General features: G+C 45.2%; 1 protein-coding gene across 6 annotated transcripts in view; it reads right to left on the bottom strand.

Annotated features, from left to right (window-relative positions):
- Window positions 1-17,091, bottom strand: part of LOC118366574 (PH and SEC7 domain-containing protein 1-like) — an 82,390-nt gene that overhangs the window by 23,763 nt on the left and 41,536 nt on the right. For 5 of the 6 annotated variants that reach the window (XR_004821997.2, XM_035749198.2, XM_035749190.2 and 2 more), the window contains one exon: window positions 2,774-2,817. Coding sequence is in view for 5 of the 6 variants with exons in the window: in XM_035749198.2 (XP_035605091.1) it covers window positions 2,774-2,817 (44 nt within the window). In the remaining variant the exon portion in view is untranslated. Of the gene's footprint in view, window positions 1-2,773; window positions 2,818-7,341; window positions 9,276-17,091 lie in introns of those variants that run through there. The other variant, XM_052489682.1, reaches the window with a different exon arrangement.

The raw sequence follows: 17,091 nt of genomic DNA, 5'->3' as shown, positions 1-17,091 counted from the left end.
CATGCATAGCACAAACAGTAGGGGAGAGAGCACACCACCCTGGGGAACTCCAGCTGGGACTGGCTGTGAGTTGGAATGGTATGTTCCCGACCTCACCATCTGCTTGCGGTTATCCAGGTAGCTCTTGAGGTCTGAGGCTGGGGATGTGTGAAGACATTGCTGCACAGCAAGCTAACGGTAACATGCACTTTTTATACAAAAGTTTGTGAACACCCCTTCAAATTAGTGGATTTGGCTATTTCAGCCACACCCGTTGCTGAGAGGTGTATAAAATCGAGCACACAGCCATGCAATCTCCATAGACAAACATTGGCGGTAGAATGGCCCAAGACCGAAGAGCTCAGTGACTTTCAACGTGGCACCGTCATAGGATCCCACCTTTCCAACAAGTCAGTTCAACAAATGTCTGCCCTGGCAGATCTTCTGTGCTGTTAATGTTAAGTGGAAATATCTAGGAGCAACAACGGCTCAGCCGCCACACAACGAACAGGACCGCTGAATGCTGAAACGCGTAGCGCGTAAAAATCGTCTGTCCTCACTACCGAGTTCCAAACTGCCTCTGGAAGCAACGTCAGCACAAGAACTGTTCGTCGGGAGCTTCAGGAAATGGGTTTTCATGGCCGAGCAGCTGCACACAAGCCTAAGATCACCATGTGCAATGCCAAACGTCGGCTGGTGTGGTATAAAGCTCATCGCCAATGGACTCTGGAGCAGTGGAAACGCATTCTCTGGAGTGATGAATCACGGTTCACCATCTGGCAGTCCGACGGACAAATAGTAGTTTTGCGGATACCAGGAGAATGCTACCTGCTCCAACGCATAGTGCTAATTGTAAAGTTTGGTGTTTTTCATGGTTCCGGCTAGGCCCCTTAGTTCCAGTGAATGGAAATCTTAACACTACAGCATACAATTACATTCTAGACGATTCTGTGCTTCTAACAGGTTGAGGAAGGCCCTTTCCTGTTTCAGCATGACAATGCCCCCGTGCACAAAGCGAGGTCTGTACAGAATTGTTTGTCGAGATCAGTGTAGAAGAAGTTGATTGGGCTACACATAGCCCTGAACTGAACCCCATCAAACACCTTTGGGATGAATTGGAACAACGACTGCGAGCCAGGCCTAATCGTTCAACATCAGTGCCTGACCTCACTAAAGCTCTTGTGGCTGATTGGAAGCAAGTCCCCGCAGTAATGTTCCAACATCTAGTGGAAAGCCTTCCCAGAAGAACGGAGGCTGTCATAGCAGCAAAGGGGGGACCAAATCCATATTAATGCCCCATGATTTTGGAATGAGATGTTCGACAAGCAGGTGTCCACATACTTCTGGTCATGTAGTGTAACACAATAGTCTTGTCATACCTGTGACACTTCCCATTAAAACACATATGACACCTGTTACTGACTGTATACAGCTGTGGTCATGTGAAATATGTGTACTGTGAATAGGGCACCTGATGCAGAGCAGAAGTGATCACAACGCCTGACGTAGATTACCGTGATGGCAGAAAGCATTTCAGCCATGATATCCGAATAATCCTTATTGTAACCTAAATCTATGAAAAACACCATCATGCAAATGAGGTACGTAGCTTTAGGTACATGGTCCCTTATAAACAAATGAATAAATACATCATTGAAATGGGACTGGTATATTGGTATTATTATGATAACGTTGTTCAGATGACTGGTGGTGTCTATTTTGTAATGCCAGTGAAATAGGTTCTTCTTATCTCTTTTTCTAACAGGCGATAGAAGCTAGCAGGAGAGAGACAATGGAAGACAGGATGATTAGAGCCAATAATGGAGGAGAGCAAGATTAGGAGAATAGAAGGAATAATAGAGCAGATGGGTCTCTCTCTCTCTCTCTCTCTCTCTCTCTCTCTCTCTCTCTCTCTCTCTCTCTCTCTCTCTCTCTCTCTCTCTCTCTCTCTCTCTCTCTCTCTCTCTCTCTCTCTCTCTCTCTCTCTCTCTCTCTCTCTCTCTCTCTCTCTCTCTCTCTCTCTCTCTCTCTCTCTCTCTCTCTCTCTCTCTCTCTCTCTCTCTCTATGTGTCTAAAAATGACTAGTCTATCCTCAGCCTCTTGTCCCCAGCATCATGGCCATGTATTTTAATTGGGTGTCTGTTTCTGTGGAGATGTTTGAACTGGATTGCCTCTCTCTCTGTGGATCTGTTCCCAGACCTGTTCCTCTGACCACCTTTCAGTCAGCTGCTCTGGGAGTGCTGCTATTTTTGGGAAGTTAGTGGGAGGCTGTGGTCACACCTTTGTACAGGATGCAATGAGGACCCTTTTATTGGAATGATAGGTGTGTATGTGTGTGTGTGTGTGTCATCAGAAGTGTGTGATTGTGCTTGCACCGGAACACAGAGGCAAGAGCAGAACGGTCGCTATGTAGCTGTAGCCATGGTGCTGTAACTATGGCAACAAAGCTTGGAAAGCCAGAGACTTAATTGGCATCTCTGAAGCACAGTGAGCTGAGATCCAGAATAGCAACCCTTGACACACAAATGTTTCCATCACAACCTGACAACATGCACGTCATTAATAAGGATGCTATCGAATCAACCAATACTCTTCACTATCCAAACACTATGTGTGTGTATGGATTCTAAGGGAACTGTGTGTGTGTGCGTGGACTCTGAGTGAAGTATGTTTCTGTGTGTGTGTGTGTGTGTGTGTGTGTGTGTGTGTGTGTGTGTGTGTGTGTCAGAACATACACTTAAATGCACAAATACTGTATATACTGTTGATAACAAGGCATTAAAGTGGAACTCACATTGTCCATTGAAGCTTCTCATTCTTGATTGAGTTGTACAGGGCCTGTGGAAGAAAAATCCATTAGACAATAACAACAAAATAGTACACAGATTCACCTGTGAGAAACAAATGGTTGAATCCATCAATCAATAAACTATTCAGTCAGAAAGCCAGTTAACCAATCAATCATTTGTCTCCTCCTTCCTTTCAAGACTCCTCTTTGGGGCAAACACGACCGTTGACCTAAACTCGTGCACCATTTCTATGTTATATTCTTCAAGAATCAATGGGTAGACATCCTTAATGTTTAAGTCCAAAAATGTATGCAGCAACTGCTGATTGCCCCTTTAAGGGGAGTCTATGGAATAACACAGCAGGATTTGAAGAAAAAGGCTGCCGTTTCTGTGTGCACCCTCATTGACAAATACAACAGGCTTTTGGAGTCACCGCGTTTCGCTTCGCTTTCCTATTCATCTCCTATGACAGCCAAGCCATTCAGACATTCCTATTCAAATCCAGCCCCTTTTGGTGACAATGGGATATGCTAGCGGAATATGATCTACCGTTTAGCACTGAGGTTCTGTGAAAGGAGTTTCGAGGAAGAGGAGTGCAGACCTATCAGCCCCTGACGGTGAATTCAGATCAAGGCCCTAGAAGGGACTGACGGACAACTGTGACAGCTGACGTGATGGAGAGGACTCTAGCAGGAAGTACATCATCACCACGTCCCTCCCAGATCCTCTGAAGTCTGGGAAAATATACAATGGTGTTTTCATAAGGAGTTGGGACAAATGGCTGTACAAGGTAGTTGGTCTCATCTGCCATTGAAATCAGCTTGAGCTTATTTATTTTCAAATGTTGTATGATTGAGAAACTGATTCTGATGATATTCAATTCGATCAAGTTGATTGACAGTTAGTGTTGGTTTCCACATAATATTGAGGTGTGGTTTCTCAGTCAAACCCATTGAAATGAACAATGTGTTCGATGTAGTGTATCCATTCAAACTAATTTCCTACGTTTCCTATTATACAGGCACTAACTGAAATACGTCTGAATATTCAAGAGCAGCCAGACCATTTGGATTTTAGGTTCTGGGCTCAAATGTCCCCTCGCTATGGAGACATACTGTATACAAATCGAGACTCAAACTATGTTACGAGCTTCATGAATATTAATATTCAGCGCAGATAAGGGCCGACTTCGTGGAAAGCCGGCGTTGGCCCATTTCAAAGTCTAATTTCGATGCACTCTCTCACTTTCAACATATCAAATCTGGGGGTCAATTTGTGAACCCGAAAGACAGATGGATTGATCTACTGTTGCTAGTATCAACAGCAATTATAGCCAAAGTGGCTCATTGAGAAATGTCATTAACTTGAGATTCATGGTCAAATTTGAGTCAATTATTGGTTTCTACATATAGATATAATATATATATATATACATATATTCTACAAATGTCATTGCTTGGAAAGACAACGCCATTGCTTGGAAAGACTGTACCGTGCAGTATCGAAGAGCCCTTACTGCTGCTCGATCATCCTATTGTGAAGGTGAAGGTGGTAAATGACCTTTTAATGGCATCAGACCAAGGCTCTGCATCAGTCCTCGTGCTCCTAGACCTTAGTGCTGCTTTTGATATCATCGATCACCACATTCTTGTGGAGAGATTGGAAACCCAAATTGGTCTACACGGACAAGTTCTGGCCTGGTTTAGATCTTATCTGTCAGAAAGATATCAGTTTGTCTCTGTGAATGGTTTGTCCTCTGACAAATCAACTGTAAATTTCGGTGTTCCTCAAAGTTCCGTTTTAGGACCACTATTGTTTTTACTATATATTTTACCTCTTGGGGATGTCATTCGAAAACATAATGTTAACTTTCACTGCTATGTGGATGACACACAGCTGTACATTTCAATGAAACATGGTGAAGCCCCAAAATTGCCCTCGCTAGAAGCCTGTGTTTCAGACATAAGGAAGTGGATGGCTGCAAACGTTCTACTTTTAAGCTCGGACAAAACAGAGGTGCTTGTTTTAGGTCCCAAGAAACAAAGAGATCTTCTGTTGAATCTGACAATTAATCTTAATGGTTGTACAGTCGTCTCAAATAAAACTGTGGAGGACCTCGGCGTTACTCTGGACCCTGATCTCTCTTTTGACGAACATATCAAGACTGTTTCAAGGACAGCTTTTTCCCATCTACGTAACATTGCAAAAATCAGAAACTTTCTGTCCAAAGACTATGCAGAAAAATGTATCCATGCTTTTGTTACTTCTAGGTTAGACTACTCCAATGCTCTACTTTCCGGCTACCCGGATAAAGCACTAAATAAACTTCCGTTAGTGTTAAATACGGCTGCTAGAATCCTGACTAGAACCAAAAAATGTGATCATATTACTCCAGTGCTAGCCTCCCTACACTGGCTTCCTGTCAAGGCAAGGGCTGATTTCAAGATTTTACTGCTAACCTACAAAGCATTACATGGGATTGCTCCTACCTATCTCTCTGATTTGGTCCTGCCGTACATACCTATATGTACGCTATGGTCACAAGACGCAGGCCTCCTAATTGTCCCTAGAATTTCTAAGCAAACAGCTGGAGGCAGGGCTTTCTCCTATAGAGCTCAATTTTTATGGAATGGTCTGCCTACCCATGTGAGAGACACAAACTCAGTCTTAACTGAAGACTCATCTCTTTAGTCGGTCATATGATTGAGTGTAGTCTGGCCCAGGAGTGTGAAGGTGAACGGAAAGGCTCTGGAGCAACGAACGGCCCTTGCTGTCTCTGACTGGCCGGTTCCCCTCTTTCCACTGGGATTCTCTGCCTCTAACCCTATTACAGGGGCTGAGTCACTGGCTTACTGGTGCTCTTTCATGCAGTCCCTAGGAGGGGTACGTCACTTGAGTGGGTTGAGTCACTGATGTGATCTTCCTGTCTGGGTTGACACCCCCCCCTTGGGTTGTGCCGTGGCGGAAATCTTTGTGGGCTATACTCGGCCTTGTCTCAGGATGGTAAGTTGGTGGTTGAAGATAGTGGTGGTGTGGGGGCTGTGCTTTGGCAAAGTGGGTGGGGTTATATCCTTCCTGTTTGGCCCTGTCCGGGGTATCATCGGATGGGGCCACAGTGTCTCCTGACCCGTCCTGTCTCAGCCTCCAGTATTTATGCTGCAGTAGTTTGTGTCGGGGGGCTAGGGTCAGTCTGTTTTATCTGGAGTACTTTTCCTGTCTCATCTGGTGTCCTGTGTGAATTTAAGTGTGCTCTCTCTAATTCTCTCTTTATCTCTTTCTTTCTCTCTCTCGGAGGACCTGAGCCCTAGGACCATGCCTCAGGACTACCTGGCATGATGACTCCTTGCTGTCCCCAGTCCACCTGGCCGTGCTGCTGCTCCAGTTTAAACTATTCTGACTGCGGCTATAGAATCCTAACCTGTTCACCGGACGTGTTACCTGTCTCAGACCTATTATTTGACCATGCTGGCCATTTATGAACATTTGAACATCTTGGCCATGTTCTGTTATAATCTCCACCCGGAACAGCCAGAGGAGGACTGGCCACCCCTCATAGCCTGGTTCCTCTCTAGGTTTCTTCATAGGTTTTGGCCTTTCTACGGAGTTTTCCCTAGCCAACGTTCTTCATCACCTGCATTGCTTGCTGTTTGGCGTTTTATGCTGGGTTTCTGTACAGCACTTTGAGATATCAGCTGATGTACGAAGGGCTGTATAAATAAATTTGATTTAATTTGAAATGTAATTACAAATCCTGTTCATATTTCACTCCGATTGGAAAACCAGGCAAACTGAACCGAAAGCACAACAGTAAACATGAGAGTAAGTCGTATAGCTGAGACATACAGGGGGTCCATAATTATTGGCATTACAGTAGTAGTACATTGGAAGGAGATCAATCTGAGAGAGACAGATGTTAATATACACGTAACACTGGTCCTGACTGCCAAGGAGTCGGTGGAGGGGAGTCTAACGTAATAGAGGTGTGGGGGTGAGTGGGAATAAGTGAGATGTATGGGGAGGCCCTGTCAGAACCATAAGAGTGGGAGAGAGAGGGGGAGGACAGGGTGTAGAGGCGTAATCAGTGTCACTGGGAGCAGTCGGCCTCATTCAGATCAGGATGAATGTTCGTCACCTTCACCTACGCGCTCCGTCAGAGTCCCACGGCACCCGGGCAGCGAATGAGAGTTAGCCTTGAGGGCTGGTGTTACCACCGGTTACTACACACAACATGCGGTAGCCTAGATTACGGAAGGGCCTGTCAGCCTGGTGATCACCCAATCTGCAATGATTCACAACCCTATAAAAGTCATATATAAATGTATGAATCTGTGGATGTACAAGGTTGCATTGTCTTTGGTTGACAGACAAAAATGTCCCTAAATTACAAACACCTACAGTGCTAGGCATGGCATTTTACAGTATGTTGACATGACAGCGATAAACAATGTCATCAGAAATAAGAAATAGCTTGAAACACAACCCCACTTTAACACATGCAAACACAACCAAAGTGCTGAATTAAGTGTGGAACAGTTTAACTCAGCAGGTCGTGCTATGTTAGTCGGTGTCTTACCCGGGTGGCACATTGTACCTTCTTCCTCTTGCGGGCCTGCGGGTGGTTCTGTCCGTCTTGGGCCTTGCCCAGCAGGTCTGGGAACATAAGGGGCTTGAGGGAGCGCGAGCGGGGCGTACGGGGGTAGCGGAAAGGGTCAATCATCCGGAAGTCTCGGCCATAGCGGACTGAGCACAGGGAGCGCGAGCGCAGGCGCCCCGCCGAGTGCAGGCTGTTCACGCCGATCATGGCCCCCCCCCGAGGGTAATGTTACACAGCAGGACTAGATAGGCCAATCAGAGAAAGGTACACACGACACACAGCCAAGTGATGGTTCCAGATACACCCAGATTTCGTCTTTCTGTTCAGAGAGCTGTACAGTAGGGCATGGCCAAGAACAAGAGGAAAAAGGTGCCTGCCTGCCTGCCTGCCTGCCTGCCTGCCTGCCTGTCTGTCTGTCTGTCTGTCTGTCTGTCTGTCTGTCTGTCTCAGCAGCTCTTAAGTACAGTGATGAGACTGAGGGCCAAGCAGTTCAGTGACAGTTCAGAGGGCCGTCTGTTGCAGGAAACAGCGCGTAGCTCCTGTCACTCTCACGGCGTCCCCGAGAGCATCAAACTGTGGTACACACTCTCTCACACACACTCATTAGGTCATCTGGAATCTGATCAAATAATGGATGATCGGACAGTTCATCTATAGAACATGGTATGGCAATTCCTTCATTGCCACTCAATGTCACACTGACATGTTTTGGATTGAATGTATTCCCAAGCGACACCGTCCACAGGTGGGCGTATCAGGTGATCAGTCAACACTGTTCTTGGATCAGATCCTCATTGAATTGATCCTCCAGGAGGTTTAATAATAGTCCTACTGGTCCTATTGGGAGAAGACAGTAGAATCTCTCAAACTGTTCCCTTGACAGCTGTTGGCTAAGCGGGCCCTCTGTCCCCCTTCTGCCCAGCTTAAACAGTATGCCGGGCTGTGCCTCCGAAAATGGTAACTGGCCAACTTTTGACCAGTGGCGTAACTGTGGGTGACAGATACTTACACACACTCACGTTGACACACACACTCACTCCCGTTGACACACACTCACGTTGACACACACACTCACTCACGATGACACACACACAGATGGTGCACAACACTTGCAGAGGTGTGAAAGGACAGCCAGCATGAAACAGATGGGTGCCAAGGGCGGAAATAAGGAGGTAAAAAGCACAGAGGCTCGCACACGTAGAAACACAAGCACACGCATAGAAACGCACACACACACACACAACGTAAAGAGTCCACATAGGACTCCTCCCACTTCCCGAGCAGGGATCCCAAATAGCACTGTCGATTGCGTCACTTGCCCCAAAACACAAACAAAAAGTAATGAAGAAACAGGAGAAGAATTGAAGGAACTGTCTAACTAGACCAACGTCCAGTTAAAAAGAGAAGAGGGGAACAAGATATCGTAGGACTGCCTGGTTCAGTCTACCCAGTAGAGTAAAAGGGGGCTATGTTATATCCTGTTGCTCCCAGTGTAAGATGGAAGATGAACACCCCTTTGTCCGTCACCCAGAATGGAGGGATGACTACCCCTCTATTTTAGGAGATCAGCGTCCGTCCATCTGTCCGGGTCCCTTGTCGGCATCTACTCCTTCTTTGATCCCTCACTTCTTTGATCCCTCACTTCTTTGATCCCTCACTTCTTTGATCCCTCACTTCTTTTATCACCTTCTCCTTGTTCTTCAACGTGCCATCTCTCAATGCATCTTTTCAACGGTTCCAAATATCTTCCCATTGTGCCCTCTGGAGGGGGGAGGGGGGGGGTAGAGAAAAGCTTGTCCTCCTGCTGTTGTCTTTCCCTCCTTGTTTCTCTCTGTCTTTCAGTCGTCTATCTTTTTGTCATCGTCTTTTTGGTTCCGTGTCGGAGAGCTGCCGGAATCGTACTGAGGAGAGAGACCTGACGGCAACTGTGTATGTGCTCTCTTCTCTATATGAGCCCCTCCCTCTATCCCTCCCCTCCCTCTCTCTCTCTCTCTCTCTCTCTGTCTGTCGGCAGCGAATCACAGACTTCCAACTCCCTCTTCCAGTCACACACACACACACACTCACGCTCGCAGCACACACACACTCCTGAATATTCTTTGAATGGTGATTAGCATTCGGTGCTTGTCTCCTCAGTCAGGTGGTGGAGAGAGTGGTGGGAATCAGCAGGAAAATGTGTTTATGCACGTGTGTGTGTATGTGTGTGATATCTTGTGTGTGTGTTTTTTTTTTTCTTCTCTCAAATCAAATGTTATTTGTCACATGCTTCGTAAAACAACAGGTGTGGACTAACAGTGAAATGCTTACCTACGGGCCCTTCCCGACAATGCAGAGAGCAACAACTAAACAAGAATCCATAACTTCAACCCGTAACGAACGAGCTCAAACCAGCCCGCACGTGAGCAACAAGCCTGTTGAACATTCAAGACAAACGCTATTGAACGACGAACAAAACATCCCCAAACAAAAGGCAGTAGCGCCATTTCTAAAAGCCCATTTGCTTTGCTCCTCTTCTCTTCCATTCGCCTGCATGAATGATTAGGTCGGAGTTCGAAACCCTTCCCCAAGAGCAACCCAGCTACAATCGCACACCTGAAACCTAAAACCCTATCACCAATGCTAGAAAATAGGATTTGCATCTAAGGTATGGTCAGGGAAGAAACATGATAGAGGAGATAGAGGAGAAAATGTCGCCCTGGTCAGCAACCTGGGATGAGAAGATCCATGAAGGAAGTGGACTGGCCTCTTGTCAGATAGAATCTTTGACTTAAAGGGGAGAAATGAATGATATGCACCCATTGATGTGTGTAGAATATCACTTAGAAATACCTCAGGAGCTTAGTTCAACTGTCGTACCCCATCAGAACCCCAAATATAAGCACTGCTTGTAAACAAAGAAAATGTAAACAAACACTATATAGCCTCAAAACACGGTTAAAACTAGCATTTTGATATCATGGATGGTCAGTCCTTGTGTCCACAGCTGTGTCTATGAATTTGAGAGTGGTTACAGTTCTCAAGCTCCATCCCTCAGCTTTTTACCGAAAACAGGGGGCGGCTTTGTTATTGTTTCAACTGCTGATTGCCACATTAAGAATCAATAAGAGGGACAAGGGAACAGGATTAATCACACGATCTACAGCCATCGGGCTGACAAGAGATATAATGAGGGTGTCACTCACGCAGCTTGTGATTCATCGATATGACCGCAAGACTGAAACCACTCAGGTTTCCACACCCCGAGAGGCTAGACAATGGAGCTAGATCTATTCTCCGTATGCTAATGAGCAGCGCTCCCCCCAAAAAATACCACCGACAAGATAGACTACGGGGAAGTGGGAGGGGCAGAATGGACAGAGAGAACAGGGCAACAACTTAGATCCAATTAGAGATAATGTTTGTCCAACATATATGCATTACACCTGCCAGTGCCTTGTGTGACCTTATCAAAGTCCGCGGCCGGAGCTGAGAGGTCCAGTTCAAATGCAGGTTGACGTTTATTGTCCATGAGTCTTGTCCTTGAGGGAGAACTGAGCGATCGCCGCTAGACGGGCCAGCTGCAAAGTCAAAATTGGCTAAAATGTAAAAATTCATGAACATGTAAGGTTAGGGTTAGGCATTAGGGTTAACAGTGTGGTTAAGGTTAAGGTTGTCAGATGTTATGACGTTGTGGCTGTGCCAACTATTGACCACACTGCAGAGCTGCCTCCAGAACAAGATTAATGACAAAAAACGCTAACCTGCCACATGTACACACTCTCTCTCTCTCTCTCTCTCTCTCTCTCTCTCTCTCTCTCTCTCTCTCTCTCTCTCTCTCTCTCTCTCTCTCTCTCTCTCTCTCTCTCTCTCATATGTTCACTTGTGAGACAGCTTGGGGAGCAGGTGGGGTGCACTCTACACCCCACGTCTCTGCTAATTTAAGCAGCCAGCTAGCACCAGACATGACCTCTTTCCCTCAGCCCAGACTGAAAGGCTGGCACCTAGCAGCATGGCATAAGATATGCTGGCCTGGGTGAATGGCTGCCAGAGCTTTTGGGTACAGACACACAGCCAAATGTAGATGCACCGCCCACCCTAAAACTTCCACAGAGGTGAAAATGTGGTAAAGTATTCAGACCACTTTACTTTTTTGGTTAGGTTACAGCCTTATTCTAAAATTGATTAAATAGTCCCCCCATCAATCTACACAAAATACCCCACAATGACAAAGCAAAAACAGCTTTTTATACATTTTTGCAAATGTATTAAAGATTTAAAACCAAAATATCACATTTACATAAGTACTCAGCCCCTTTACTCAGTACTTTCTTGAAGCACCTTTGGCAGCGTTTACAACCTTGAGTCTTCTTGGGTATGTCGCTACAAGCTTGGCACACCTGTATTTGCAGAGTTTTTCCCATTCCTCTCTCCAGATTCTCTCAAACTCGGTCAGGTGGGATGGGGAGCGTTGCTGCACAGCTATTTTCAGGTCTCTCCAGAGATGTTCAATGAGGTTCAAATCCGGGCTCTGGCTGAGCCACTCAAGGACATTAAGAGACTTGTCCCGAAGCCACTCCTGCGTTGTTTTGGCTGTGTGCTTAGCTGTGTCATTGTCCTGTTGGAAGGTGAACCTTCGCCCCAGTCTGAGGTCCTGAGCACCCTGGAGTAGGTTTTCATCAAGGATCTCTCTGTACTTTACTCCGTTCATCTTTGCCTCGATCCTGACTTGTCTCCCAGTCCCTGCCACTGAAAAACATCCCACAGCACAATGCTGCCACCACCCACAGCATGATGATGTCACCACCATGGTTCACCATGGGTAGGGTACCAAAACATTTCTGCAGCATTGAAGGTCCCCAAGAGGGCAAGCTTACAGTAGATACCTGGCCCTGCTAGCATTTGACCTCTGCTCAGTGACACACTGGCTTGGGCTAACAGCCAACAAATTAAAAAGAGAGGTTTTAAGGGGTTTGGGCTCAAGGTGAAAATCTCAACTATGTGCTGTACAAGGCCCCCAAATCCTAATCCTTTCCAATAATTGGTTCTGGCTGTCTAGTTACATAATTGAACACTGAAACCTTTGGGTGGTTGACTATGACGAGTCTACAAACATCTCTCTGTGTGACATACACTAACGGTCAACAGTTTTAGAACACTGACTCATTCAAGGGTTTTTCTTTATTTTTACTATTTTCTACATTGTAGAATAATAGTGAATACATCACAACTACGAAATAACTCATATGGACTCATGTAGTAACCAAAAATGTGTTAAACAAATCAAAATCAATTTTATATTTGAGATTCTTCAAAGTAGCCATCCTTTGCCTTGATGACAGATTTGCAACCTCTTGGCATTCTCTCAACCAGCTTCACCTGGAATGCTTTTCCAACAGTTTTGAGGGAGTTCCCACATATGCTGAGCACTTGTTGGCTGCTTTTCCTTCACTCTGCGGTCCGACTCATCCCAAACCATCTCAATTTGGTTGAGGTCAGGGGACCTTGGAGGCCAGGTCATTGGATGCAGCACTCAATCACACTCCATCTTGGTAAAATAGCCCTTACACCGCCGGGAGGTGTGTTGGGTCATTGTCCTGATGAAAAACAAATCATAGTCCCACTAAGACCAAACCAGATGGGATGGCGTATCGCTGCAGAATGCTGTGGTAGCTATGCTGGTTAAGTGTGACTTGAATTCTAAATAAATCACAGACAGTGTCACCAGCAAAGCACCCCCACGCCATCACACCTCATCTTCCATGATTTGTGGTGGGAAATACACATGCAGAGATCATCCGTTCACCTACTCTGCGTCTCACAAAGAAACAGTGGTTGGAACCAAAAATCTCCAATTTGGACTCCAGACCAAAATACACATTTCCACCGGTCTAATGTCCATTGCTCGTGTTTCTTGACCCGAGCAAGTCTCTTCTGCTTATTGATGTCCTTTAGTAGTGGTTTCTTTGCAGCAATTCGACCATGAAGGCCTGATTCACAGTCTCCTCTGATCAGTTGATGTTGAGATGTGTCTGTAAAGCATTTATTTGGGCTGCAATTTCTGAGGCTGGTAACTCTAATGAACTTATCCTCTGCAGCAGAGGTAACTCCATTCCTGTGACGGTCCTCATGAGAGCCAGTTTCATCATATCGCTTGATGGTGTTTGCGACTGCACTTGAAGAAACGTTTAAAGTTCCGTATTGACTGTTCTCTTTGCATATTTGAGCTGTTCTTGCCATAATATGGACTTGGTCTTTTACCAAATAGGGCTATGTTCTGTATACCCCCCTACCGTGTCACAACACAACTGATTGGCTCAAACGCATTAAAGAAAGAAATTCCATAAATCACACACCTGTTCATTGAAATGCATTCCAGGTGACTACTAAGCTGGGTGAGAGAATGCAGAGTGTGCAAAACTGCCATCAAGGTGGCTATTTGAAGAATCTCAAATATAAAATATATTTTGATTTATTTAACCCTTTTTTGGTTACTACATGATTCCATATGTGCTATTTCATAGTGTTGAGGCCTTCACTTGTATTCTACAATGTAGAAAATAGTCCAAATAAAGAAAAGCCCTTGAATGAGTAGGTGTTCTAAACCTTTTGACCGGTAGTGTATTTCTGTTGAACGATAGCATGTGGGACTAGGGGACAGGACAGTGGTCCCTAGCGCACATCTGGATAGTTTATAGTGTCCTTGGTATCAATTGGGTACACCCAGACACAGACTAATAGATGTATAAATAGCTTGATAGAGTGTGTGCGCTACCAGAAGCACACGTACACATGTTACAGTAATATGATCTACTAGAAGCAGCTGACGATGCACTGAACTAGGTTAGACTTCGAGAGAAAACGCAGAAAAGGGGGACACGAAACATCAGACATGTGGGTTACGTATGTCAAGGAACTTTTAAAGCAGTAATCATTTATACCATCGGTTATCTACTCGCAGACTTGCCCATCTTTTCACCTCTGTGGAAGTTTGACGGCGGACCTGTACTTATTACAATCATTATAAGCACATCATTCTTCCAATGCATTCATCTACTTATGAAACCTAACAAAAACATCCCTCCAAAAACCTACAACAGTGTTGTTGAACAAAGTAATTGAAAATGAATGCCCTCTAACCCTCTATCATAATTAGTTTAATAATTATTATATTATTAAGGAATAGCCTGGAACCGAGAAAATATGCTAAACTCCTGCTATGGAGGCCTAATATTGTGTTGAGAAGGCTGAGAGATAAGTGTGACGCCATAGCCAGCTATCTGCACAGTACAGGAGATTGCTCCATTCTGTCTCTCTATTGTAGTGTTAATGGGAAACATATCACTGGGTTTAATCTGAAAAGGGAGAGAGAGAGAGAGAGAGAGAGAGAGAGAGAGAGAGAGAGGGGGAGGGATGGAGAGAGGACGAGAGGAGAGGGAAAGTTAGTGAGAAAGAGAGTTAGAGCGTAAAAGAGAGAGCAAGAAGTACAGAGGGAGAGAATGGGAGACGGTGAAACGGGTACCGCGGGGGTGCTCAGCCTGCTCATTATTTTACATACCGCCTGGTTCCTGATTTCAGCTGTAGCTGGAGGGTTCAGTTTAGTACCCCTCTGTGTAGCCTGTCCCTCCCAGCCATCCCTCAACATATGGCACAGGTTGAAATTCCCCAAAATATCTCCTCAGACTTGTCTATAATCTGTATAACTGACCCTCCTCCTATACATCTCGGGATCTTCTGATCTGAGATCTCTATGTGATTTCCTTTAAGATTCTACAATATTCTAGATACAAAACAACGTCTCTATGATGTATTTGAACATGAATATAAACATGTACATAAACAAACAAACAAACAACTGTACAACATGCCTTGTAACTTCATGGTAAATCAAATATGCATAAAAGAAGGGGGCGTGCACAAAAATAATGAGGAAAGGTGGGAAAGTAAAAAACAGTGGCCATGAGCTCCATAGTATGTACGTTGATGAGTGGAAGTGTTGTAGCGAGAGAGTGTGTGAGAAAGAGACAGTGTGAGAAAGAGAGAGATACTGTGAGAGAGAGGTAGTGTGAGAAAGAGAGAGATACTGTGAGAAAGAGAGTGTGAGAAAGAGAGAGTGTGAGAAAGAGAGAGAGATAGTGAGAAAGAGAGAGTGTGAGAAAGAGAGAGAGAGTGTGAGAAAGAGAGAGAGAGTGTGAGAAAGAGAGGGATAGTGTGAGAAAGAGAGAGAGAGTGTGAGAGAGATAGTGTGAGAAAGAGAGAGTGTGAGAAAGAGAGAGTGTGAGAAAGAGAGAGATACTGTGAGAAAGAGAGTGTGAGAAAGAGTGTGAGAAAGAGAGATATTGTGAGAAAGAGAGAGAGAGTGTGAGAAAGAGAGAGATACTGTGAGAAAGAGAGAAATAGTGTGAGAAAGAGAGAGAGAGTGTGAGAAAGAGAGAGAGAGTGTGAGAAAGAGAGAGATAGTGTGATGTTAGAGCTAGAGATTGAAGAGAAGAGCAGCACACAGGTTTGCCTCCTCCGGGGGCACTGCTATTTCATACCGCTGAAAATAAAACACTTTGAACCTCAAGAAAAATGGAGGGAGGGAGGAGAGGAGAGGAGAGGAGAGGAGAGGAGAGGAGAGGAGAACGAGAGCAGGCAAAGAGTGAGAAGGTGGCATGGTGGGGGTGCTGTGGTGCTACACTGAAAACAGAAACAACAGAGAGAGAGAGCGACAGAGAGAGAGATCAAGAGAGAGAGAGAGCAAGAGAAAGGCCGAGAGAGAAAGAGAGAGGCCGAGAGCGAGAGCCCGAGAGAGAGAGGCCGAGAGAGAGAGACAGAGAGAGAGAGGCCGAGAGAGAGAGACAGAGAGATTTAGACTGAGAGACCATAATATAGAAATTAGGAGGAATGTTGTGTGTGTCTGTCTGTCTGTCTGTCTGTCTGTCTGTCTGTCTGTCTGTCTGTCTGTCTGTCTGTCTGTCTGTCTGTCTGCCTGCCTGCCTGTCTGTCTGTCTGTCTGTCTGTCTGTCTGTCTGCCTGCCTGCCTGCCTGCCTGCCTGCCTGCCTGCCTGTCTGCCTGCCTGTCTGTCTGCCTGTCTGTCTGTCTGTCTGTCTGTCTGTCTGTCTGTCTGTCTGTCTGTCTGTGGACATGTTTTCCTACCTTATCAAGACCACAATGTCCTGACAAGTCACTAGAATGTCCTGACACAGTAGGAAAACAAGAAATAAGTCAGGACTTTTTTCATGTCCTGAATTTGTGGAACTGACAGTGTTTTACCTACTTTGCAGATATGAAACAAACAATCATAAGATCAGTCAAAAATATCAAGCTCCCAGTTTATGTTACAAAACCAACTTTATAATAGCTTTTAAAAATAGGTTATATTTGACTCAAAATCCCATGACGTTTGCTGGCATTGCTGGCAGAATAGATGGATACAGTTCAATGCATGATTAATATAATTCACCAATACTTTTCCTGGTAGTCCAAAACATATTGCTGTCAGGTTGTAAATAAAAGCTGTCCTGATACATTGTTTGCTTCCTCCATCCATTCGGGGTGCACTGTTTCAGTTTCAGTGACTCAATATTCTGAACAAAAACGACTGTAATTAAGGCTGGGAATGTCAATACAATCAATCTAGCAAGGGCAATGATCACAAGCCTGTCATAACATGAGTAATAGGCTAGCGCAGGTGTCACATGTCAAACACAAAGCATTACACATTTCTATCCGGCCACGCAATGATTTGGGTTGTCAATCCATACCGGCCG

This window comes from Oncorhynchus keta, chromosome 3, assembly GCF_023373465.1.
Source record: "Oncorhynchus keta strain PuntledgeMale-10-30-2019 chromosome 3, Oket_V2, whole genome shotgun sequence".
Taxonomy (NCBI): Eukaryota; Metazoa; Chordata; class Actinopteri; order Salmoniformes; family Salmonidae; genus Oncorhynchus; species Oncorhynchus keta.
The sequence above is the reverse complement of the archived record's forward strand: the minus strand, read 5'-3'. Positions and strand labels throughout refer to the sequence as shown.